Here is a 25,652-nt window from a genome sequence, read left to right on the forward strand (position 1 = left end):
TGAGATTGGTTTACTTTGAAAGAATGCATTCTGCTGGTTCCACGGAAGGCAGAGGTGTGTACCTGTAACCCCCCCCCTTCCTTCCACTTTTCTTCACCCTTTTATTACCACACCCGCCCTGATTTGATGGGTCTGGATGACGAATGTGAAGTGACAGGTTACATGAAAGGTAAAGACATCACCTGGAAGACAAAAACCTGTTAGTTTGTCTGACTAAGAGGTTGTTTAATCATCCGGATCTCTCCCACGCAGAAAAAATTAATCATTTGATTTATCTGTTTCTGCGTTACTTCAGATCAGCTCAGGTTTCAGACAACATTTCTCGGGAAAACAAATGTTCTAAATAATGATCTTCTTTAATTAATTTTATTACAATGTCAAAATCTTTAAAGTTACAAAAAGTTGGGCCATGTGTAAAATGTAAACAAGAAAAGAATACATTGGTTTGCAAACTGTTAAAACTCAATATTATGAGAAAGTTGCACAATGGCAGCATATCAAATGATAAAACTGAGAGATTTTATTATCTTCAGAAAAGTATACTCCTATTTGAATTTTATACCAGCCACATGTTTTAAATGTTGGAACAGGTTTTTTTATAATCACGCTGACATGTAGAGTCAGATCTGTCAGCATTAGAGGTCCCCTTCTCCATTTATAGATCAATTGTAGTCCAGGCAGTATTGACCAATTACATCTCAGCAGACTTGAGATTCTGCAGGAGAAACACTGATCACACCTGCATTTATCAGCTGTGTTCTGATGGTCCTTTGTTTATCTTTCAAACAGAAATCTGAATAAATAGGGAGCTGGTGGCCTAATGGTTAGAGGCGCTCCCCATGTACGCGGGCAGCCAGGGCTCGAATCCGGCCCAAGGCCCTTCACCGCATGTCTCTCCCCTACTCTTGACCCTGTTTCTGACTCTATCCACTGTCCTCCTCTATCTGATAAGGGCACAAAAATGCCCAAAAAATTAATCTTAAAAAAAAAAAAGAAATCTGAATAAATGTGCAGCTAAAATCCATCAAACATTTTTACTTGACCCAGAAATCTACCTGATTATGTGTTGTTGAAGCCAGTTAGCATTCGAATTTCTCAGTAGCCCAAAATGCGTCAGGTCAGGTATGGGAGCGTATGCCAGTTTGACACTTCGCCATGTCAGCCTTGGCCCTTCCCATCCACAACTTCTCCTGCTTTCGAGTTTTGCACCAGGCCCATGTACCCTCTGATCCCTCCATGATGCATATAGCGGTCCCCAAGGCCTGGCCCAAACCACCAGGTCCTGGGCACCCAGTATGGGGTGAGCTGGATCAGGCCTGGGAAAGATGCTGCTCCCATACCAGCTGACTCTTCCAGGAATTTTAAAGAAATCCTCAGTCTAATGCTTGGTAGAGTCGCTCATGTAGGGTCTGTTTCCACAAAGCAGTCTGGTTTGGTTTAGTTCAATTTTTTCATGGTTTAGCACATTAAACTCTGATCTTACCCGTGTTTCCTCAGCTGATGTCTCAAGAACCTCCAGCTTTAGTCTTTGTGATGGGAAATCCATCTCTTTCTAGAGATCCAGGTCATTTGGCTCAGCTCAGTAGAGCTGGTTGTTTGGCTCCCAAGCAACTCTTCATTTGGTCACAGTCTGGCTCTTTAAATGTGGATTAAATAACGACAAAAGCTGGAGGAAAGGAAACCGGTGCTCAAATGGGAGCTAGCTACCACAGCTAACATTGGAGAGCTGTTTCATAGCACAGGCTCATTTGTGAACAGAACATCATTACTTGGTAGCTCATAAATGAGGTTTTTTCAGTTGGTAGAATATCACGATTGTGACAAAATGAGCATTTGTGATTATTACAGAGGCTCAGCTAGCCTCTTAGCTAGGAACAAGATTCTTCAAGACTCTTGTTTACCTTTATCTGGCTAAATAATGCTAAATACTAGGAGGTCTGCAGAACTGAGAAATTTGTGACATTGCTCGCCACCACGGCAGGTAAATCTGATTGAAAGGATTGTACTCTGTATGTAGATTTTTTTCTGATAAGTGCAGTGTAGCGCTCTTTTTGAGCTGTTAAGTACTGACTTTCCTCCGTTCATATTCATTCCTTATGACTGTGCCTCTCCTCTGGACATACTGGATCACGTGATTGCAAACAACCTATTTGAATTAGGTGGTGGGTGGGCCTTTAGTGGCCCTTTGCTTCCAATTGAAGGTGCACACAAGCCAATCAGAAGCAAAGGGTCGCTGAAGGCCCACCTACCACTTGAATGGAGTAATGAGTGGTTTATTGATTCCTTGGTTGAAACAGAAAAACAAACTAATGGGCTGAAATCTTGTTTCTGGTTTCCTTTGAAAAATCACAAAGCAGAAAAACAGTTGGTTTTCTTTGTTTGTTTGTTTTTTTAAGTCCAAAATATAGGAAAAGAACCTGCACTAACTTATCGGACAGTTCCAACATACCTTGGTCCTAACCACTGTGTTGCCCAGATTCATGTGACATATCCCATGTCATGGATATGTGAAAAAATCTATCTGAAATGTCAGGTTAACCTTGAGCCTGAACCTTTTAGAGCTTATTGGCTCATCCTTGAGTCAAAGTGGACATTTGTGCACAGTTTGAAGAACATCTCTCAATCTGTCCTCACATTCACAGGAATGGCAAGGGCAAATGCATGAACATGGTTGAAAACGTTTTGCTCCTTCTTTGTCTGTCTCTGGGGAAAATATGAAGATAATGGTGTGAATAGCATGGATTATAGTTCATATCACTCTAAAGCTGTCACCCAAAGTCAGGATATACTGGTGGAAAACCAGTGATGGCTAAGATCAATTTTGGGACACAAATTCAAAGAAATCAGATTTTCTTCAGTGTGACTTTTTAAAGCCATTAAAACCTGTTGTAGTGTCACCTGGAGCCAAATGTGTCATTACTGTTTCCACCTGCTATTTCTTCACTTGATAATGTAAAACGTCACTACCACAATGTGACTAACATCTTTAGGTCTGGTTTCTGCCACTAACAGCAGATGTTCTGGTTGTCTCCTCTGTGTTGCAATTTTTTTTTTTGTTTCAGGTGAATGAAGTCAGAGCCCCCCTCCTTCCTGCTGACGAGTTAAGTGTTTGCAATTTAGATCTGAAAACCTCCCAGACCTGAGGGAAGTTCTCACACAAAGAGAAATAATCACAGGGCATCCGGCTCGGCTTGTTACAACCTGGCTGGTGAGATAAGGAAGATAGTGTCTGCGTCGCTGCTCATTTCTGTAAGTACACCATTATATAAAAGTACTTTACAGCACATCAGTGAAATACAAAGGGTTTAAGACCCCTCTGTTTGACTAGATTAATCTTTAGGACATTTTTGTACCTTACAGGAGTCTGGGTAAACATCTGCTCACCTGCAGTACAGTAAGAACAGTAAAAAAGGCTTAATTCACATGCTGTTATTGTTTTAGAGCACAATGGACATGCTCTGAGGAAGTCTGCAGGAATTTCTGGCATCCTGAGTTTAGTGCAGAGAGTTCAGTGTCCGTTGGTTCTCTCGCTGTCAGAGGAGAGGAGGCTGTTCCTGTTCAAAGGGGAGTGGCTTAAAGGCCGGACCTGCTGTATATTTGACCAGTGAGCACACAGGATTCCCGCTGAGATGTTTGGAGCACCTCAAACTCCAAATATCTCCCATGCCAGCCAAGACTGAGGCGCCAAACAGAGCAGGACTTTCCAGAAACTTCAGGTAAGAGCTGATTTACTTTACTTTTTGTTTTAAAGCTCATTTTCTGGTTTAAATTGTGTGCTTGTTGTGAAGACAATACATTCTTTATTTTTAACAAAAGCCTATTATTTTGTGAAAGTGTTCAATCCAAGTTAAAGACCAAGTTCAAAGTGTCCTAACTGTACTGGAAAAGTGCTGTAAAAGCCAAGAAGTGAAGGAACATCACAAGTGTCCTTCACCAGCAGCCAACACCCCTCTGATAAAAGAGAAAGCAAACATTCATGGATGATTACCTTTGGCCACAGCTGTTGATAGAGAGTTTTAGTAAAACTAGGCCACTAAGTTACTGTGAAGGTTTCAGACAGGTCTGAACATTGTGTCTACACCTCCAGGCTGTTGACACATCTGAATTCAATGTTTTTCTCCTCTACAGAAACTATTATGCAACATCCAATCATTCTGCATGGCCTCATTCATTCCTGTTTTCTTTATTGCTTGGGTAGTGTCAAGAATGCACAGCAGAGATAAAGTTTCATAGATGTGAGGTTATGAGTCATAATGGGCGTGCTGTACTGTATGTATGCAATCTGCTGTGTTATCCCGGTGTTAAAAGGCACATGGGTAGCAGGTTTCTCCAAGGTGTCAGCGATGACATCGCACAGGGATTCAGACACATTCTTGGCTTAGAGGGAGTGATAGTAAGCTCATAAATCATCCACACAGTTTCACTTTTTTCTGTCGTAAATCAGTTTTTGTTTTGTGTTCAGTTGAAAATATCAGTGGTTTCTTTGTTAAGCTGTTAGTATTTAAGAAGTTCTAAATCATCTATGATGTGAAACATGCAGTCAAAATCAGCAGCACTCTGATATGCTGTCAACTCAGGTTAACTTTATGTATAAAGCATTGGTGCTCAACCTGAGGTCCAGGACCCCCCAGGGGGGGCGCAAGGCTTTGTCTGCTCTGAGCCTGCAAAAATTAGATATTCAAATATTGACTAAAAAACCATGATAAAGCAGTTATTAAGTATTTTTTTGATAAGAGAAGCATGCATAGGCCTTTTTAAGGGTTTTATTAGTGAAACAGTTAAAATCTATCTTGATATTTGGCAGCAGTGTGCCACGTTCGGCTCTGCTTTTCTTAGGAACATGTAGGGGGGGCTCCAAGGAAAAATGGTTGGGAAACACTGGTGTAAAGCACATTAAAAAAACTCAGCTGACTTAAGACGAGGCATATTAAAACCAAAAAACATACATGTGTTAGAACTACATGGATAACAGACCAAACAGAATAAATAACAGACTTGTTATCACATATTAAAGCTGTTTATCTAGTCTAACCAGGGGATAAAGGTGGGTTTGAGCCGTGCTTTGAATGAATGGGGGACCAGGAGAGACTGCTCAGAAGACCTGACTTATTCAAAAAGAAGTATAAAAACAACATCGATTTGTTTATTTAGTGAAGGGAGACAAGTGCAGGGATGATGTACTCCTGTTTACGTGTCTGTAAAAGTGTGGCAGCAGCGTTCTGCACATACTACAGGCGTGACGGGAGGACGCCCCGACCCACATGTAGACAAGGCGAGAGGTAATAAAACCACAAATGACTGTGAAGGTGTCCTCTCAGTGTTTGTATACTACAGTCATAATTAGAGGTGGTATTATCAGCATTTTATTTAACACTAGAACAATGAGTATAATTTACCCAGGGCTGTTCTCTATTTGTGTCTAACTTCTTATTGATAAGATTTTTGACTCTGACAGTCATTGGTGTTTCCTGAAAGTTTGTTTTGAAGCACCTGGAGTTTAAAATCATTTGCATAATTTCATAAATGGCTGTTTTTTTTCACCCAATAAGAAGCCAATAATTTTCCCTCAGTTTTCTGTCATAGCAGCCAGACAATTCTGGGTGTGACAGATCATTTATTCAACAGTGGTTTAGCTCTTTTTTCTGTTGTTAATAAGCAGTTAATTGTCTGTAGTTAACAGTCACTCTTGATCAGTGCTCTTATAAACTCTGCACTCTAATAATGGTTACATTTTACCAGCTGGCTGTTTTAGGTATAGAGATCCCTGGTGTTTCCAGTTTTAACAATGTGTATTATAGTAGAATGTGTTTATTCTGCTCTGCCTCTTTTTTCTGTTATATGTTTTGTTCCAAACTGAAATATATTTTATCAAATAAATATGAGTTGCTGACAATTTGAGAGGGGTCTGGCTGCTGGCTGTAGAGCTCAGAACGTGCCTTAACTTGTTGGTATAGCATATTAACAGTTTTTAGAATTTTATGTATTTTTTTCAAGACTTATTATGACTATTACAGTGACTGTTACAGTAAATAGAGCTGGAAACAGGGATGAGAGAGTGGGGAATGATATGCATTGAAGGAGTGGGGCACAACCTAACCATTAGGCCATTTGTGCCCCATGATTTTTTTTTTTTCCTAATTCAACGTTATTCATGAACAAAGTCTGGCTGTTAAATTCATGACATAACCACACTGCAAACATAAGGGATAAAGAAACATTTCATAAATAAAACATAAAAGGTCAGAGGTCTAACCTGGGGGTAAATTATCTATATGCCTGTTTCAGAGGTAGGTTCATGGATGTTGGCTTGCCTTAGCTTTGTTAGCTTTAGCTAACATAGCTATACTAGCTACATAGTTGACACTATGTAGGTGAAATCTAATGTAGCTATGTAGCTATGTCTTATGTAGCTTAGGTGGCTAACAGCTATGTGGCTAACATAGCTAACGTTTGCTTTGTCAGTACAGATATCATTAGTCTTGCGAGCTTTAGCTTTATGAACTTTAGCTTTAGCTCTGTTATCTACGTAGCTTACACAGCTAACAGAGCTACATAAGCTACTCTGAAAGGTTTTCATTGAGGGTGAACTGTTTTTTTTTCCTGGCAGCAGACTTTTAATTTGGCTTTATAAAATGTTTAGTAATCTGGTTTTGCAGGTCAGTTTTTCCACTTTTGGTATAACCCTTACCTTAACCCTTACTCTCACTGAAAGTTTAATCTGACTTTCTTCTTATTATTGACTTATTTATTTAAGATTTAGCGTGTATTTCAGTTCTGACTGCAGCCAGACTGTCTTGGGAAATATTCCAACATTGGGTCGTTATTTGCCGTTAGAGACCGTGGTGGGTCCTGAACGACAGTTGAGAGCCAGTGCATTAAATCATCAAATCATAACAAAGAAGACTCATTTGCCAAGTTGAATAGAATGTTATGTCAGTAAAAAATTGTGGTATTTTTTTTAACAACCTATTTTTTAAAAAGGGCTAAAGGGCAATATTTTGATACTTGAGATAAAAGTCAAAGGAGCATAAAACTGGTGAACATTTGATAGAGAATTTTCTTAATTTCTTTGCTTGACTTGACAAATATTGCATACATTCATCAGAATATTGGACACATCTTTTAAGAAAGTGTTGACACAAAACCACTACTCACTGGTGTTTCAGTATTAAAATATATTAGGTAATTAATACTGACACAGCAAATCTAGCTTTGACAACATTTTTAAAGTAATAATAAATAAAAATAGATAAATGATAAAAATACTGAAAGAATAAAAAAGTTCAATAGTTTAGAAATCAAACTTGGTGAAACTGTGATTTACTGCATAGAAAGTGAAAATTTCTTCATAAATTGAGCATTTTTATTAGCGACTTACAGTCTGACTGTGAATTAGACTGGGGGTTTAAAGCAGACACTGGTCAGTAAACACAGAAGCAGTGTTACTGCTTCATGTTGGTGATGTATTTGCCTTTTACGGCATGATAAGCAAACCGAAAGGTGCAATAAATGCAAATTGAAGGTTCAACATCCTTAAAACAATTCAAACATTTACAAAGAGGGTGACAGCGTCAAACAGCAAACTCAGCAGTGACCCTCAGAGATAATGTTGCACCATGGAGCTGCTGCTACAGAACAAACACTCTTTTTATCTTCACTTACATGAGCGAGAGTTTGTGTTACTTTGCCTGTTGTTTATTTAAAGCCATGATGTTGAACTGTAACATAGTGACCTCGCAGTGAAAACAGGACACACCTTTCGTCTGGTAAGACTATCACAGATTGTAATGAAAAGAGAAAACTATCTTATGATAAGGAGCTTAAATACTAGTGTTAAAAATCTCTCCATCTAAAGCAGCACAGCAACTCAGCATTATGAACTATTATGTGGAAATTATTACACGCATAAAAACCCCCCATCTATAACCTGTATTTACTCTCTAAGTCAGGCTTTCACAATGAGCAGGTTTGTGAACTTCATCATAAGGTTTCCATTCACACCCCTTTTCCAGAGAGTGATTACATTCACTGCTACTACCGGTAATGACTTCATCTATCACATCAAACACAGCTTCTTACCCACTAACACAAAGAGTGGAAAAAGCCACTGGTTTCCTAAAAAAACAGGACTTACCTCACCACTTATTCTTACATTGTAGTATGACAGAACTGAAGATGTTTAAACTTGTTGAGTAATTTTACAAATGTTAATGACAGTCTAACTTATAATTTTATTTTCTCACTAAGAAGATTAAAAACAAACAGAAACTCCATCACACAGCACTATATTTTCATATTTAGTAGTTAGACTGAGTTTATTGTATTCCAGATTTTACTATGCCACTCTGAAGCTGCTCTATGTTACATTAAAGTAGTCCTTCCCTTTAAACAGCTGTCATTAATATCCTCATAGGATATTATGAGGCCTTATGAGGCCAAGGGTGTCCAAACTATGGCCCGGGGGCCAAATACGGCCCATGGCCCATTTTTGATAGGCTCGCAACAAATTCTAGAGCTAAAATGAAATATGGCCCACATTAAAACATGAAGCTTGTGCTCAACTGTATTGTACTTGGTTTCAGCACAAGGCAGTGCTACAATGTTAAATCTGTAAACAAACATTTTGACAAGAAGATATTTTGATTAATAATGGCCCACCATCCTAATATATTTTCGTACGTGGCCCTCTGTGGAAAAAGTTTGGACACCCCAGTCATAGGCCAACAGTATTTACAACCAATCACAATTTATGGAAATAGGTGCTCATTAGCTGTGTACAGCTGGGCGGCCTTTCCATTGTCAGAAGTTGATAAAAGTACCAAAAAACTGATCTGTACCATTCCACTTCTCTGGCATCCTTCTGTTGTGGTACCAAGTTTAGGTATCTGACCCTAGAGTGGAGCAAGACTCAAAGCAGTCTGTTTATTGGCTAAAAGAATCTTGATTTCACATGGGACACCAGTAATAATGGTTGAACACAAAACAAGCCATGCTTTGGAGATGGCGATCAAGGGATGCATGATGGCATGGGGAAGCTGGACCTTGATACTGATGAATTGTAATGGAGGTGGCTGGGGTGGAGGAGGGTTTGCAGTGGTCCAACTGAAACAACAGACTGACTGCGGAGGAAAGGAGAACAGATTCTAAAATATGAAAGCAGCAGGACGATTGGGCCGAGAGAGGTCGTGGCAGAATGGGATTAGCTCAGATTTTAAGTGAAAAGATGTGCATTCCAGGTGATTACCAGAGCAGGAGAACCAGAAATCACGTGAATGATGGATTATTAATGAATGAAAGGATGAACGGAATGAAAAAATCTCTCTGCGTAACTTGAACTGTCTCATTTAAAGAAAGCCAAAAAGTACTAATGAAGAGCCATTTGGGAGCCAAAAAGTGGACGTGACCAGCAAGCTCAGAATTTACTGTACCAAACTGTCATGAACCACCAAATTATTGTGCTTCCACCAAACAGTGAAACATCAACAGTGTGTTACTCACACTCTCTGCAGTTCTTCTTGGCTAAAATCAGCCTTTCTTCTCCTTTGACTCATTCTTCTGGTTAATTTTAGCTACTCTTATCGAAACAGTTTAATCTCTGACAGCTATGAGTTTTACCAGAAATGACCCACTGTTAAGAGTCAGATTTGGAGACTAATTGAGGAAATTGGCCATTTTCACTCTGCAGTGGTAAGAGACCAAGATTAGAGATACCCAGAGTAAACAGGGAGCAGGCCCACCCATAGAAATGACTGGGCCCCTGGAAGGCTCAGAATATGAGCCCTCTCCAGATTCATGTTGGATCTTTAGCATTAGCGCTAGCTCATGGTTAACCTTCACCTCCTGGTCCTGGCTCCATTCACCTTTGGAGAGAACTGAAAAAGAAAATGCTGCAGGACTCAGCATGGCTTCATACACTGACACCATGTTATTATTGAAAAAATAATACCTTGTACCATTTTTCTTTTGAAACAGGCAACAGTCAACAAGATGTGTTATTGTGTTGCTTTGATAAGTAAAATGGGTAGTTGGAAGTGAAATTAAAGGTTATTATTGCTTAAATTTAGGGTGGACCATGACATCTGTGCAAACCATCATGCAACCCTCCATGACTCTGGGCCAAGCTTTTCCCTTCTCCCCTCCTTATGGTCGGCTTTGTAAGGAGCATTGTAACACTGACATTTAAATGGATAAGAATGCCATAGTGTGTCTGTTTCCATCTTTCTGTGTCTGTTGTAAAATCACAGAGCATCTGGGTATTCCAGTTTTGAAACATTACGCCTTGGCATGCCAAAGTAAACACGACTTGCTTTTTGAAATCTGGTCATGAACTTGCAGAGTATTTGTCTAATCTGTGCAAGAAAATGATGACATGACAAGAAGGATGTAGCCTGATTAACAACATTAATTTTTTTCCAGGAAAATTCTCCTTTGATATTACCATGTTTCTGAGTCATTATTATTACTAGGTAGTATCACCTTATTCTTGACAAATTACTGTGTAATGAGGGCCTGCTAAAATGAAGTGCTACCAATATTTTTCAATGCAAAATCTAAGATACATTAGATTTTGTATGCAATGCATCAAAACATCACACAAATAAATATATATGTTGTAAATCAGGCTACATCCTTCTTGTCATCAACTTAATAATCAATACATTATTACTAGGTTAATACTTCCTTAATATTACCATATTTCCGAGTTATTTCTTGTTAAATGCCAAATTATCACTAGATAACTACCCCCTTATTCTTGAGAATTTGCTGTATAACTGCACTTATTACAATAAAATTTCAAGGTCATTAGGGCCCACATAAAATAAAGTGTTACCATTTTATCATCTAGGAGTTTAGTACCCAGGAAGGAACAAATTAAAGGCTTAAACTGAGATGTAATGGCATGCATTTACCAGTGAGTGTTCACCAGGAAGTTTTTTATTTTCTGAGTAAAAAACAATTCATTGTGATTTTATTTTGTGTGACTGAAAAAAAGTAATTTTATCCATGCACCTTGCAAAGATGCTGTTGTTTTTCTACACAGGACAAAGCACTCTTTCTTCTTTCTTTTGTACAGAGGGAGAAGGAGCTCTCTAGTATTATGTCACCTGTATTATGATCCTGCCAATTCTGCCTTCATTGGAAACTTATCTGATATCTAATGTGTCTTTATCAAATGAATTTTATGGTGCAACTTTCAAACATGGCAATAAAGCAGGCAAATACTGAAAAAGATGTGGTGAACAAAACTCATTTTGTCTTTCCTATCTCTACAGGGACAGACGGAGTTTCAATTCCCTGGAACTCCGACCATAAAAGCCCTTTGGTCTGCATCCGGGATTTTGTTACTTGGAAGAACAGCAAAGGATTCAAGACTTCTCACAGACTCATAAAGAAACTGAAAGGTTAGATAAGAACAGGCCTACCTTGTGGATGCCATTTCCTGTTCAGTTCACTGATTTTGATAGTTTGACCAGACTACAATACCATACTTTTGGATGTTTTAGCCTTGAAATGTTGCTGCAGTACATTTCAAAGTATACATAATGTATTGCTTGATCATGGATAAATAAATGATTATTCATTATTTAATCAGCATTAGACAATATCACGTAAAATTGAATATAACATAGTTATAGTGACGTAGTGCATACTGTTTACATTTTTATGGTGATGTAAATGTATATTGTTACTGGAAAACAAGTGCATTCAATGTTCAAACTAATGTAAACTCTTTGTCAACCAGTGTTTTAGGCAAAGATGGACTCCATTAGTCAAGACACTGAGGTGAAGCAAAATGGCTACACAGAAGTCCACAGACCTGTGGCTGGAATATTTCTGGAGCAGACGAAGGAGAAGGTAACCATATACCAGGCTATGAAAAAACGCCTCCTAAAGCCTGGTACAGCACTAGCTCTACTTGAAGCACAAGCAGCAACAGTAGGCATTGTAGACCCCATAAACAATCGAGTACTTTCAGTTGGAGATGCTGTCAAAGAAGGAATAGTGGGACCAGAGATGAAAGACAAACTCCTCATGGCAGAAAAAGCTATCAGTGGCTATGTAGACCCTTACACCAATCAAATAATATCTTTATTCCAAGCCATGCAAAAAGATTTGGTCCCCAGAGATTATGGATTGAGGCTCCTTGAAGCACAGATAGCCACAAAAGGTCTGTTTGATCCCTCTGTAAAGACATACCTTTCAGTTGAGGCTGCTATCCAAAAGGGTTACTATGAAAAGGGTTTGCTCAATGACCAGATGTCCGAACTCAAAGTCTTCTACAATCCAAGCTCACAGGAAAACCTGAACTACCAAAATCTCCTGGAGAAATGTACCGTGGAGCCTGACACAGGCCTGCTGCTCCTTCCTGTTTGCATCACCTTCAAAGGTCTCAGAAGAGGCATTTCCTCCGCCGAACTCCTCGAATCAAAGATCATCGACAAAGAAACATTCGATGATCTTCAGAAGGGAAACACCACGACTCAGGAGGTGATGCTGATGGAAACGGTGAAAGAATACCTGGAAGGTAAAGGTAGTATTGCAGGCATTGCCTTACTCTCGAAAAATCAGAGAATGAGCATTTATGATGCAATGAAACAAGGCATACTGATGCCTGGGACAGCACTGATTTTACTCGAGGCTCAAGCTGCTACTGGGTTCATGATTGATCCTGTTGAAAACAAAAGGTTCACAGTAGACGAGGCCATCAAGCACCAACTAATCGGCCCTGAATTTCATGCAAAGCTACGTTCTGCTGAGCGAGCAGTTACTGGATATCGAGACCCATACACAGGTGACACCATATCACTGTTTCAAGCACTGTCAGCAGATCTCATTGTGAAGGAGCATGGAATACGTCTACTTGAGGCGCAAATTGCTACTGGTGGAATCATAGACCCCCTCAACAGTCACAGGCTCCCCACAGAAATTGCCTTCAAAAGGGGTTATTTCAACGAAGAAATGAACGCCATACTCGAGGATTCAGGAGATGACACCAAGGGTTTTTTTGACCCAAACACAGAGGAGAATCTAACCTATCTTCAGCTAATGGAGAGGTGCGTCACTGATCCTGTCACTGGACTGTGCCTGCTTCCCCTCATTGAGAAGTCTGATAGGCTGAATTTCAACTTCATTGACTACCAAACTAAAATGGCCTTCAAAATGGAGAAGGTGAAAGTGACATATGGAAAGTACATGGGGATGACGGTATCTCTGTGGGAACTTCTGATGTCAGAATACTTTGATGAAAATCAGAGGAAGGACATCTTTAGAAGATACAGAGAGGGAAAGCTAAGCATCAAAACGATCATTACAACTATTCTGGAAGTCATAGAAAAGTCTGTGAAAACAACCAAAGTTGTTTTTGAAGGCATCAGAGAAACTGTCACAGCCAAACAGCTTGTAGAGGCAGACATCATCAGCGAGGAGGTCTTGGAGGATCTGAAAAAGGGAAAAAAGTCAGTGAAGGAAGTGACAGAAGATGAAAGTGTCAATGTGTACCTTCAAGGGAAAGGCAGCATTGCAGGCATTCTGCTTCCTGATTCTCAAATCATGACCATCTACCAGGCTAGACAAAAAGGCAAGCTGATGCCAGGAACTGCTCTGATTCTACTAGAAGCTCAAGCAGCAACAGGTTTTGTAATTGACCCCATTGGAAACCGAAAGTTTTCTGTTGATGATGCTGTTAAAGCAAAAATTGTGGGGCCAGATGTCTGTCAAAAGTTGCGCTCTGCTGAGAAGGCAGTCATTGGTTACAGGGATCCATATGATGGCAAAATAATCTCTCTGTTTCAAGCCATGCAAAAAGATCTCATCCTGAAAGACCATGGGATTCGTCTGCTGGAGGCACAAATTGCTACTGGAGGGATCATTGACCCAGTAAACAGCCATCGCATACCTGTTCATGTGGCCTACAAGAGGGGATACTTTGATGAGGAAATGAACCAGATTCTGAGTGATCCAAGTGATGATACCAAAGGTTTCTTTGACCCCAACAACCTTGAGAACCTGACATACTTGCAGCTCATGGACAGATGTGTAACCGATCCAAGCACAGGGCTGTGTCTCTTGCCACTCAAAAGCCAAGTTAAGAAAATAAACATAGATGACAGCATGCGGGAAACTTTCAAAACAACAACAGTTACTGTGAAGTATGGCAGGTTCAAGGGCAAGCACACAACACTATGGGATCTTATCAATTCAGAGTATCTGACTGAAGACAGAAGGCAGGAGTTTTTCAAGCTCTACAAGTCAAGGAAAATCAAGATTGAGCAACTGATTGTCACCATTCTTGAGATCATTGAAACAAAAGAAATAAAACAACAAGCAGGGCTGAACTTTGATGCTCTCAGAGGAAAGATTTCTGTTGTCGATCTTGTGGAGCTTGATATTGTGGATGAAAAAATGTATAACAGTTTGATTGAGGGGAAAATAACAAGCAGTGATGTGATGAAAAATGATACCGTGAGATCCTACCTACAAGGTAAAAGTTGTGTTGCAGGGGTAATACTGCAACCCTCCAATCAGAAGCTAAGCATCTATGAGGCTCAGAGAATTGGCATTCTTACACCTGGCACTGCCCTCTGCCTCCTTGAGGCACAAGCAGCTACAGGGTTCATTGTTGACCCTCTAAATAACAAAAAACTCACAGTGGAACAAGCTCTCAAAGAAAAGGTGATAGGGCCACAGATGTTTGAGAAGCTTCTGTCAGCAGAGAGGGCTGTGACTGGTTACAGAGATCCATACACCGGCCAAAAGATCTCACTTTTCCAAGCCTTGCAAAAAGATCTTATCGTCAAGTGCCATGGCATCCGTTTACTTGAGGCCCAGATTGCTACAGGTGGCATCATTGATCCCTTGAAGTGTCTTCACTTACCTCTCGAGGTTGCCTACAGGAAAGGATATTTTGACGCAGAACTTAATCAGATCCTTTCAGACCCTACTGATGACACAAAGGGCTTTTTTGACCCTAAGACACAAGACAATCTGACCTACATGGAGATGTTGGGTAGATGTCATAAAGATGAGGAAACAGGATTGTTTCTCCTGCCACTGAATGACAAACGAAAAACTTCTGAAGCCAAGGCGAAAGTGTACACCACCACTGAGATAAAGAGTGAATTTGAAAAGACTGTTGTAAGCGTGTCACTGGGACGCTACGCTGGAAAATCAGTGTCACTTTGGGACTTGATTCACTCTGGGTACTTCACTGAGGATCAGCAGCTTGAACTCATTGAAAAATACAGAACAAGAAAGATTGATACACAAACCATCATCATGATAGTGATTTCCACCATTGAAAATCTTGAGAACAGTGGAACTGCCACAGTAATGGGGCTAAGAAAGCCTGTCTCTGCACAACAGTTTCTTGATGCTGATATCATTGACAAAGATACATTTGAACAGATGAAGGAAGGTAAACTCACTTTTGAGGAAGTTACCCAGCGTGAATCTGTCAGGGGATACCTTAAAGGAACTGGGAGCATCGCTGGAATTAAGGCTTATCCATCCCAGAAAGTGATGAGTATATATGAAGCAAAAATGGAAGATCGGTTGACACCTGGAATCGCACTTGGACTGCTTGAGGCACAGGCTGCCACAGGATGGATCATTGATCCAATTAATAATAAGTTCTATGCTGTTGACGAGGCAGCAAGGGAAAAAGTCATTGGACCAGATGTACTTGAAAAACTTCTCTCAGCTGAGCGAGCAGTCACTGGCTATAAAGATCCCTACACAGATGCAACAATTTCACTATTTGAAGCCATGAGTGAACAGTTGATTCAAAGAAGTGAGGGCATTCGTCTTCTTGATTCACAGATAGCAACTGGAGGAGTAGTTGACCCAAATCAAAGTCACAGACTGCCTCTACATGTTGCTATCAAAAAGGGGTATCTGGATGAGGATACCAGCAAAATTCTGATGAGCCCAACTGATGATGCCAAGGGATTCTTTGACCCAAATGCCAAAGAAAACCTCTCTTACCTCGAGCTCATGAAGCGCTGTGAGAAGGATCCCAAAACTGAGCTACTCCTTCTACCTCTGTATGAAGAAGAATCCCACATACTTCACACGGATGAAAAAATCCAGCTTGATTTCAAAAACAAAAGGATTGCAATAAATGCAGGGAAATTCAAAAACAAAGAGGTAACATTGTGGGAAGTGCTGCTCTCTGAATATATATCAGAACAAAAAAGAGAACAGATCATACAGCAATACAGGACAGGAGTCATGAAAATAGAGGAGATCATTGAAATACTAACTGTGATCATAACAGAAGTATCATCCAAAGAAAGAAAGTTCAAAGGACTGAGAAAGCAGGTCTCAGCCAGTGAGTTGTACGAATCAAAAATTATCTCGAAGGAGCTGTTCACAAAGATTATACAAGGAGAAGTGACTGAGGACAAAATCAGCAACATGGAATCAGTTCAGAAGTACCTTGGAGCTACAAACTGCATTGCAGGTGTCTACTTGCAGTCCACCCAAGAGACCCTGAGCATCTATGAAGCCAAAAGGCGAGGACTGTTGACTCCTGGTACCTCTCTGGTTCTGCTGGAAGCACAGGCTGCCACAGGGTTTGTCATTGACCCAGTCAACAACCAGAAACTCTCTGTGGAGGAAGCTGTTGCTCAAAAAGTGGTTGGCAGCGAATGGAAGAACAAACTGTTTTCGGCAGAGAGAGCAGTCACAGGATACAAAGACCCATACACTGGAGACACAATTTCCCTGTTCCAGGCCTTGAATAAAGACCTCATCGTCAAAGATCATGGAATCCGCCTCCTTGAAGCACAAATTGCCACTGGAGGCATCATCGACCCAGTGCACAGTCACAGAGTTCCTGTTCAGGTGGCATACCAAAGAGGGTACTTCAACGAGGAAATGAATCAGATCCTGTCAGACCCTGATGATGACACCAAGGGATTCTTCGATCCCAACACTCAGGAGAATCTCACATATCTACAGCTGATTGAGAGATGTGTAAAAGACCCTACAACTGATCTTTACTTATTGTCCATTGTGAAGAAAGGAGAGTTTTATTTCTTTGTTGATGAGGCAACAAAACTCATCTTGAAATCAACAACAACAACAAAAGCAGGAGGGAGATACCAAGGAACAACAGTGTCTCTGTGGGACCTGCTCTACTCCAAATACATCACTGAGGACAAGAGGAGGGATCTTGTGCAACAGTTCAAGTCTGGATCAATCACAATCGACCGCTTCTTGGAAATCATCTTGACAATCATTCAAAAGCAGACTACAACAACTACATCCACATCATCAATTGTCCAGTGCCAACCACCTGAAACCAAATCAGACAGCAGCAAAACTACAATAACCACAACCATCACAGAGACAACTGAAGTCAAGAATTTCCATGGAATCAGAAAGGATGTCACTGCTACTGAGCTACTGGAATCCAAAATCATTGATGAAAACCTTTACAAAGATCTAAGTGCTGGGAAAGTCACAGTAACTGAAATAAGTGAAATGGACTCTGTGCGCAAGTACCTTGAGGGGACCAACTGCATTGCAGGTGTCTACTTGCAGTCCACCCAAGAGACCCTGAGCATCTATGAAGCCAAAAGGCGAGGACTGCTGACTCCTGGTACCTCTCTGGTTCTGCTGGAAGCACAGGCTGCCACAGGGTTTGTCATTGACCCAGTCAACAACCAGAAACTCTCTGTGGAGGAAGCTGTTGCTCAAAAAGTGGTTGGCAGCGAATGGAAGAACAAACTGCTTTCAGCAGAGAGAGCAGTCACAGGATACAAAGACCCATATACAGGAGACACAATTTCCCTGTTCCAGGCCTTGAATAAAGACCTCATCGTCAAAGATCATGGAATCCGCCTCCTTGAAGCACAAATTGCCACTGGAGGCATCATCGACCCGGTGCACAGTCACAGAGTTCCTGTTCAGGTGGCATACCAAAGAGGGTACTTCAACGAGGAAATGAATCAGATCCTGTCAGACCCTGATGATGACACCAAGGGATTCTTTGATCCCAACACTCAGGAGAACCTCACATATCTACAGCTGGTGGAGAGGTGTATCACAGACCCCATCACAGGGCTCAGCTTGCTGGTCATTGTGATGAAAGGAGAGTTTTATTTCTTTGTTGATGAGGCAACAAAACTCATCTTGAAATCAACAACAACAACAAAAGCAGGAGGGAGATACCAAGGAACAACAGTGTCTCTGTGGGACCTGCTCTACTCCAAATACATCACTGAGGACAAGAGGAGGGATCTTGTGCAACAGTTCAAGTCTGGATCAATCACAATCGACCGCTTCTTGGAAATCATCTTGACAATCATTCAAAAGCAGACTACAACAACTACATCCACATCATCAATTGTCCAGTGCCAACCACCTGAAACCAAATCAGACAGCAGCAAAACTACAATAACCACAACCATCACAGAGACAACTGAAGTCAAGAATTTCCATGGAATCAGAAAGGATGTCACTGCTACTGAGCTACTGGAATCCAAAATCATTGATGAAAACCTTTTCAAAGATCTAGGTGCTGGGAAAGTCACAGTGACTGAAGTAAGTGAAATGGACTCTGTGCGCAAGTACCTTGAGGGGACCAACTGCATTGCAGGTGTCTACTTGCAGTCCACCCAAGAGACCCTGAGCATCTATGAAGCCAAAAGGCGAGGACTGCTGACTCCTGGTACCTCTCTGGTTCTGCTGGAAGCACAGGCTGCCACAGGGTTTGTCATTGACCCAGTCAACAACCAGAAACTCTCTGTGGAGGAAGCTGTTGCTCAAAAAGTGGTTGGCAGCGAATGGAGGAACAAACTGCTTTCAGCAGAGAGAGCAGTCACAGGATACAAAGACCCATACACTGGAGACACAATTTCCCTGTTCCAGGCCTTGAATAAAGACCTTATCGTCAAAGATCATGGAATCCGCCTCCTTGAAGCACAAATTGCCACTGGAGGCATCATCGACCCAGTGCACAGTCACAGAGTTCCTGTTCAGGTGGCATACCAAAGAGGGTACTTCAATGAGGAAATGAATCAGATCTTGTCAGACCCTGATGATGACACCAAGGGATTCTTTGATCCCAACACTCAGGAGAACCTCACATATCTGCAGCTGGTGGAGAGGTGTATCACAGATTCCTTCACAGGGCTCAGCTTGCTGGTCATTGTGAAGAAAGGAGAGTTTTATTTCTTTGTTGATGAGGCAACAAAACTCATCTTGAAATCAACAACAACAACAAAAGCAGGAGGGAGATACCAAGGAACAACAGTGTCTCTGTGGGACCTGCTCTACTCCAAATACATCACTGAGGACAAGAGGAGGGATCTTGTGCAACAGTTCAAGTCTGGATCAATCACAATCGACCGCTTCTTGGAAATCATCTTGACAATCATTCAAAAGCAGACTACAACAACTACATCCACATCATCAATTGTCCAGTGCCAACCACCTGAAACCAAATCAGACAGCAGCAAAACTACAATAACCACAACCATCACAGAGACAACTGAAGTCAAGAATTTCCATGGAATCAGAAAGGATGTCACTGCTACTGAGCTACTGGAATCCAAAATCATTGATGAAAACCTTTTCAAAGATCTAGGTGCTGGGAAAGTCACAGTGACTGAAGTAAGTGAAATGGACTCTGTGCGCAAGTACCTTGAGGGGACCAACTGCATTGCAGGTGTCTACTTGCAGTCCACCCAAGAGACCCTGAGCATCTATGAAGCCAAAAGGCGAGGACTGTTGACTCCTGGTACCTCTCTGGTTCTGCTGGAAGCACAGGCTGCCACAGGGTTTGTCATTGACCCAGTCAACAACCAGAAACTCTCTGTGGAGGAAGCTGTTGCTCAAAAAGTGGTTGGCAGCGAATGGAAGAACAAACTGCTTTCAGCAGAGAGAGCAGTCACAGGATACAAAGACCCATACACTGGAGACACAATTTCCCTGTTCCAGGCCTTGAATAAAGACCTTATCAAAGATCATGGAATCCGCCTCCTTGAAGCACAAATTGCCACTGGAGGCATCATCGACCCAGTGCACAGTCACAGAGTTCCTGTTCAGGTGGCATACCAAAGAGGGTACTTCAACGAGGAAATGAATCAGATCTTGTCAGACCCTGATGATGACACCAAGGGATTCTTCGATCCCAACACTCAGGAGAACCTCACATATCTGCAGCTGGTGGAGAGGTGTATCACAGATTCCTTCACAGGGCTCAGCTTGCTGGTCATTGTGAAGAAAGGAGAGTTTTATTTCTTTGTTGATGAGGCAACAAAACTCATCTTGAAATCAACAACAACAACAAAAGCAGGAGGGAGATACCAAGGAACAACAGTGTCTCTGTGGGACCTGCTCTACTCCAAATACATCACTGAGGACAAGAGGAGGGATCTTGTGCAACAGTTCAAGTCTGGATCAATCACAATCGACCGCTTCTTGGAAATCATCTTGACAATCATTCAAAAGCAGACTACAACAACTACATCCACATCATCAATTGTCCAGTGCCAACCACCTGAAACCAAATCAGACAGCAGCAAAACTACAATAACCACAACCATCACAGAGACAACTGAAGTCAAGAATTTCCATGGAATCAGAAAGGATGTCACTGCTACTGAGCTACTGGAATCCAAAATCATTGATGAAAACCTTTACAAAGATCTAAGTGCTGGGAAAGTCACAGTAACTGAAATAAGTGAAATGGACTCTGTGCGCAAGTACCTTGAGGGGACCAACTGCATTGCAGGTGTCTACTTGCAGTCCACCCAAGAGACCCTGAGCATCTATGAAGCCAAAAGGCGAGGACTGTTGACTCCTGGTACCTCTCTGGTTCTGCTGGAAGCACAGGCTGCCACAGGGTTTGTCATTGACCCAGTCAACAACCAGAAACTCTCTGTGGAGGAAGCTGTTGCTCAAAAAGTGGTTGGCAGCGAATGGAAGAACAAACTGCTTTCAGCAGAGAGAGCAGTCACAGGATACAAAGACCCATACACTGGAGACACAATTTCCCTGTTCCAGGCCTTGAATAAAGACCTTATCGTCAAAGATCATGGAATCCGCCTCCTTGAAGCACAAATTGCCACTGGAGGCATCATCGACCCAGTGCACAGTCACAGAGTTCCTGTTCAGGTGGCATACCAAAGAGGGTACTTCAACGAGGAAATGAATCAGATCTTGTCAGACCCTGATGATGACACCAAGGGATTCTTCGATCCCAACACTCAGGAGAACCTCACATATCTGCAGCTGGTGGAGAGGTGTATCACAGATTCCTTCACAGGGCTCAGCTTGCTGGTCATTGTGAAGAAAGGAGAGTTTTATTTCTTTGTTGATGAGGCAACAAAACTCATCTTGAAATCAACAACAACAACAAAAGCAGGAGGGAGATACCAAGGAACAACAGTGTCTCTGTGGGACCTGCTCTACTCCAAATACATCACTGAGGACAAGAGGAGGGATCTTGTGCAACAGTTCAAGTCTGGATCAATCACAATCGACCGCTTCTTGGAAATCATCTTGACAATCATTCAAAAGCAGACTACAACAACTACATCCACATCATCAATTGTCCAGTGCCAACCACCTGAAACCAAATCAGACAGCAGCAAAACTATAATAACCCCAACCATCACAGAGACAACTAAAGTCAAGAATTTCCATGGAATCAGAAAGGATGTCACTGCTACTGAGCTACTGGAATCCAAAATCATTGATGAAAACCTTTACAAAGATCTAAGTGCTGGGAAAGTCACAGTAACTGAAATAAGTGAAATGGACTCTGTGCGCAAGTACCTTGAGGGGACCAACTGCATTGCAGGTGTCTACTTGCAGTCCACCCAAGAGACCCTGAGCATCTATGAAGCCAAAAGGCGAGGACTGTTGACTCCTGGTACCTCTCTGGTTCTGCTGGAAGCACAGGCTGCCACAGGGTTTGTCATTGACCCAGTCAACAACCAGAAACTCTCTGTGGAGGAAGCTGTTGCTCAAAAAGTGGTTGGCAGCGAATGGAAGAACAAACTGCTTTCAGCAGAGAGAGCAGTCACAGGATACAAAGACCCATATACAGGAGACACAATTTCCCTGTTCCAGGCCTTGAATAAAGACCTCATCGTCAAAGATCATGGAATCCGCCTCCTTGAAGCACAAATTGCCACTGGAGGCATCATCGACCCAGTGCACAGTCACAGAGTTCCTGTTCAGGTGGCATACCAAAGAGGGTACTTCAACGAGGAAATGAATCAGATCTTGTCAGACCCTGATGATGACACCAAGGGATTCTTCGATCCCAACACTCAGGAGAACCTCACATATCTACAGCTGGTTGAGAGGTGTATCACAGATTCCTTCACAGGGCTCAGCTTGCTGGTCATTGTGAAGAAAGGAGAGTTTTATTTCTTTGTTGATGAGGCAACAAAACTCATCTTGAAATCAACAACAACAACAAAAGCAGGAGGGAGATACCAAGGAACAACAGTGTCTCTGTGGGACCTGCTCTACTCCAAATACATCACTGAGGACAAGAGGAGGGATCTTGTGCAACAGTTCAAGTCTGGATCAATCACAATCGACCGCTTCTTGGAAATCATCTTGACAATCATTCAAAAGCAGACTACAACAACTACATCCACATCATCAATTGTCCAGTGCCAACCACCTGAAACCAAATCAGACAGCAGCAAAACTATAATAACCACAACCATCACAGAGACAACTGAAGTCAAGAATTTCCATGGAATCAGAAAGGATGTCACTGCTACTGAGCTACTGGAATCCAAAATCATTGATGAAAACCTTTACAAAGATCTAAGTGCTGGGAAAGTCACAGTAACTGAAATAAGTGAAATGGACTCTGTGCGCAAGTACCTTGAGGGGACCAACTGCATTGCAGGTGTCTACTTGCAGTCCACCCAAGAGACCCTGAGCATCTATGAAGCCAAAAGGCGAGGACTGTTGACTCCTGGTACCTCTCTGGTTCTGCTGGAAGCACAGGCTGCCACAGGGTTTGTCATTGACCCAGTCAACAACCAGAAACTCTCTGTGGAGGAAGCTGTTGCTCAAAAAGTGGTTGGCAGCGAATGGAAGAACAAACTGCTTTCAGCAGAGAGAGCAGTCACAGGATACAAAGACCCATATACAGGAGACACAATTTCCCTGTTCCAGGCCTTGAATAAAGACCTCATCGTCAAAGATCATGGAATCCGCCTCCTTGAAGCACAAATTGCCACTGGAGGCATCATCGACCCAGTGCACAGTCACAGAGTTCCTGTTCAGGTGGCATACCAAAGAGGGTACTTCAACGAGGAAATGAATCAGATCCTGTCAGACCCTGATGATGACACCAAGGGATTCTTCGATCCCAACACTCGGGAGAATCTCACATATCTACAGCTGGTTGAGAGGTGTATCACAGATTCCTTCACAGGGCTCAGCTTGCTGGTCATTGTGAAGAAAGGAGAGTTTTATTTCTTTGTTGATGAGGCAACAAAACTCATCTTGAAATCAACAACAACAACAAAAGCAGGAGGGAGATACCAAGGAACAACAGTGTCTCTGTGGGACTTGCTCTACTCCAAATACATCACTGAGGACAAGAGGAGGGATCTTGTGCAACAGTTCAAGTCTGGATCAATCACAGTCGACCGCTTCTTGGAAATCATCTTGACAATCATTCAAAAGCAGACTACAACAACTACATCCACATCATCAATTGTCCAGTGCCAACCACCTGAAACCAAATCAGACAGCAGCAAAACTACAATAACCACAACCATCACAGAGACAACTGAAGTCAAGAATTTCCATGGAATCAGAAAGGATGTCACTGCTACTGAGCTACTGGAATCCAAAATCATTGATGAAAACCTTTACAAAGATCTAAGTGCTGGGAAAGTCACAGTGAAAATAATAAGTGAAATGGACTCTGTGCGCAAGTACCTTGAGGGGACCAACTGCATTGCAGGTGTCTACTTGCAGTCCACCCAAGAGACCCTGAGCATCTATGAAGCCAAAAGGCGAGGACTGCTGACTCCTGGTACCTCTCTGGTTCTGCTGGAAGCACAGGCTGCCACAGGGTTTGTCATTGACCCAGTCAACAACAAGAAACTCTCTGTGGAGGAAGCTGCAGCCCAGCAAGTGTTTGGCAGTGAGTGGAAAAACAAACTGCTTTCAGCAGAGAGAGCAGTCACAGGATACAAAGACCCATATACTGGAGACACAATTTCCCTGTTCCAGGCCTTGAATAAAGACCTCATCGTCAAAGATCATGGAATCCGCCTCCTTGAAGCACAAATTGCCACTGGAGGCATCATTGACCCAGTGCACAGTCACAGAGTTCCTGTTCAGGTGGCATACCAAAGAGGGTACTTCAATGAGGAAATGAATCAGATCCTGTCAGACCCTGATGATGACACCAAGGGATTCTTCGATCCCAACACTCGGGAGAATCTCACATATCTACAGCTGGTTGAGAGGTGTATCACAGATCCCATCACTGGCCTTACTTTACTTCCTTTGCACCAGTAAAGGAAGAATACCTTTCCGTCAGATGTCTTTCTTTGCTAAGATTAGCATATACATATTTCAGTAAAGCTTACACAGAGCCACTAATAGTTTTTCTTTATTCCTACCATCTTAAGAAATTGACAGTATATATTTTTTTTACCAAAAGGAGAGACCACACTAAATGTACTGCCCCAAATACTTAATTTTTACTTCATGCTGAAGAAAAATGATTTTCAATGAAAATGTTTCCTGATGTGACCTAATGAATGTTTCTATTTGAGCACTGAAGAGCCTTGAGGTTTGCCAACATCCCCAAATCCAATGCCCCGTTGTTGCACATGCAGTTTAATTATAGCGTTTTTTATTAATCATAGAGTTTTATTATAACTCTCTGACTGGTTAAATTAATAAGCCTACACATTCTCAGCCCACATATTCTAAGATGAAAATCAATGATGTTTTCTTATAGTACATTAAAGGACATGAATGTAAGTTATACCCATTTTTATGTCAAATGTCAAGCTGTGAAAAAACATCTTATGGCCTTTTTTAAGTTTACACTTCATTATCTGAAACATGGCCTTGATTTTTTTTGTTTCTTAGTATCATTTTATAACCTACTGACTCTGGGTCTCTGGCAGTAATCATGATTTCCAACAAAAGTATAAAGTTGTATATTTGTGATTCTCATTTAAAGTTTTTTTTCATCTTTAATGTTGTTCGTGTGGATTTAAATGGTTTTGCATTGCTGGCTGTTTACAAAGTCAACATATTTTGGCCTATAGAGGCTGAAGTTCTTCACAACTATTTGATAAGACTTGCAATTTGCTTGGTTTCTTGAGTTTTTAAAATTTAAATCAATAAACAAAGTCAACTCTATATTCATTTTTCTGTACTGCTGTCTGAACTTTTTTGCAAAGTTTCTTTATTAAAAACTCCAATAAAAAAACAGATGCATATATTGAACGTTTGCCTTTTTTTCCAACAACCTTGCAAAAACATCTTCTGTATTTTAGTAAAATAATCATTCTTATGTTGATGTGTAGTAAAATACAACACATTGTTTTTATCAGAATTTTCACATGGTTTTGAAAACATTTGAAGCTTTTCTAGCACCTACAGTGATAATCATTTCACATTGGTACAGCCTCATC

At 41.4% G+C, this 25,652-nt stretch overlaps 1 protein-coding gene across 2 annotated transcripts; it reads left to right on the forward strand.

The window, feature by feature from the left end:
- Window positions 1-3,560: 3,560 nt before the first annotated feature.
- eppk1 (epiplakin 1) lies at window positions 3,561-25,449 on the forward strand. 2 transcript variants are annotated; one of them, XM_041809379.1, is made up of 4 exons: window positions 3,561-3,716; window positions 11,274-11,402; window positions 11,744-23,396; window positions 24,468-25,449. In XM_041809379.1, exons 3-4 carry the CDS (start codon window positions 11,758-11,760, stop codon window positions 24,517-24,519), a joined length of 11,691 nt encoding a protein of 3,896 aa, XP_041665313.1. In that variant the 5' UTR covers window positions 3,561-3,716; window positions 11,274-11,402; window positions 11,744-11,757; the 3' UTR covers window positions 24,520-25,449. The 2 variants fall into 2 exon arrangements, with proteins under 2 accessions (XP_041665313.1, XP_041665312.1); XM_041809378.1 differs by having other exon boundaries at window positions 11,744-25,449.
- Window positions 25,450-25,652: the final 203 nt, after the last annotated feature.

Source organism: Cheilinus undulatus, linkage group 16 (genome assembly GCF_018320785.1).
Source record: "Cheilinus undulatus linkage group 16, ASM1832078v1, whole genome shotgun sequence".
NCBI classification, from domain to species: domain Eukaryota; kingdom Metazoa; phylum Chordata; class Actinopteri; order Labriformes; family Labridae; genus Cheilinus; species Cheilinus undulatus.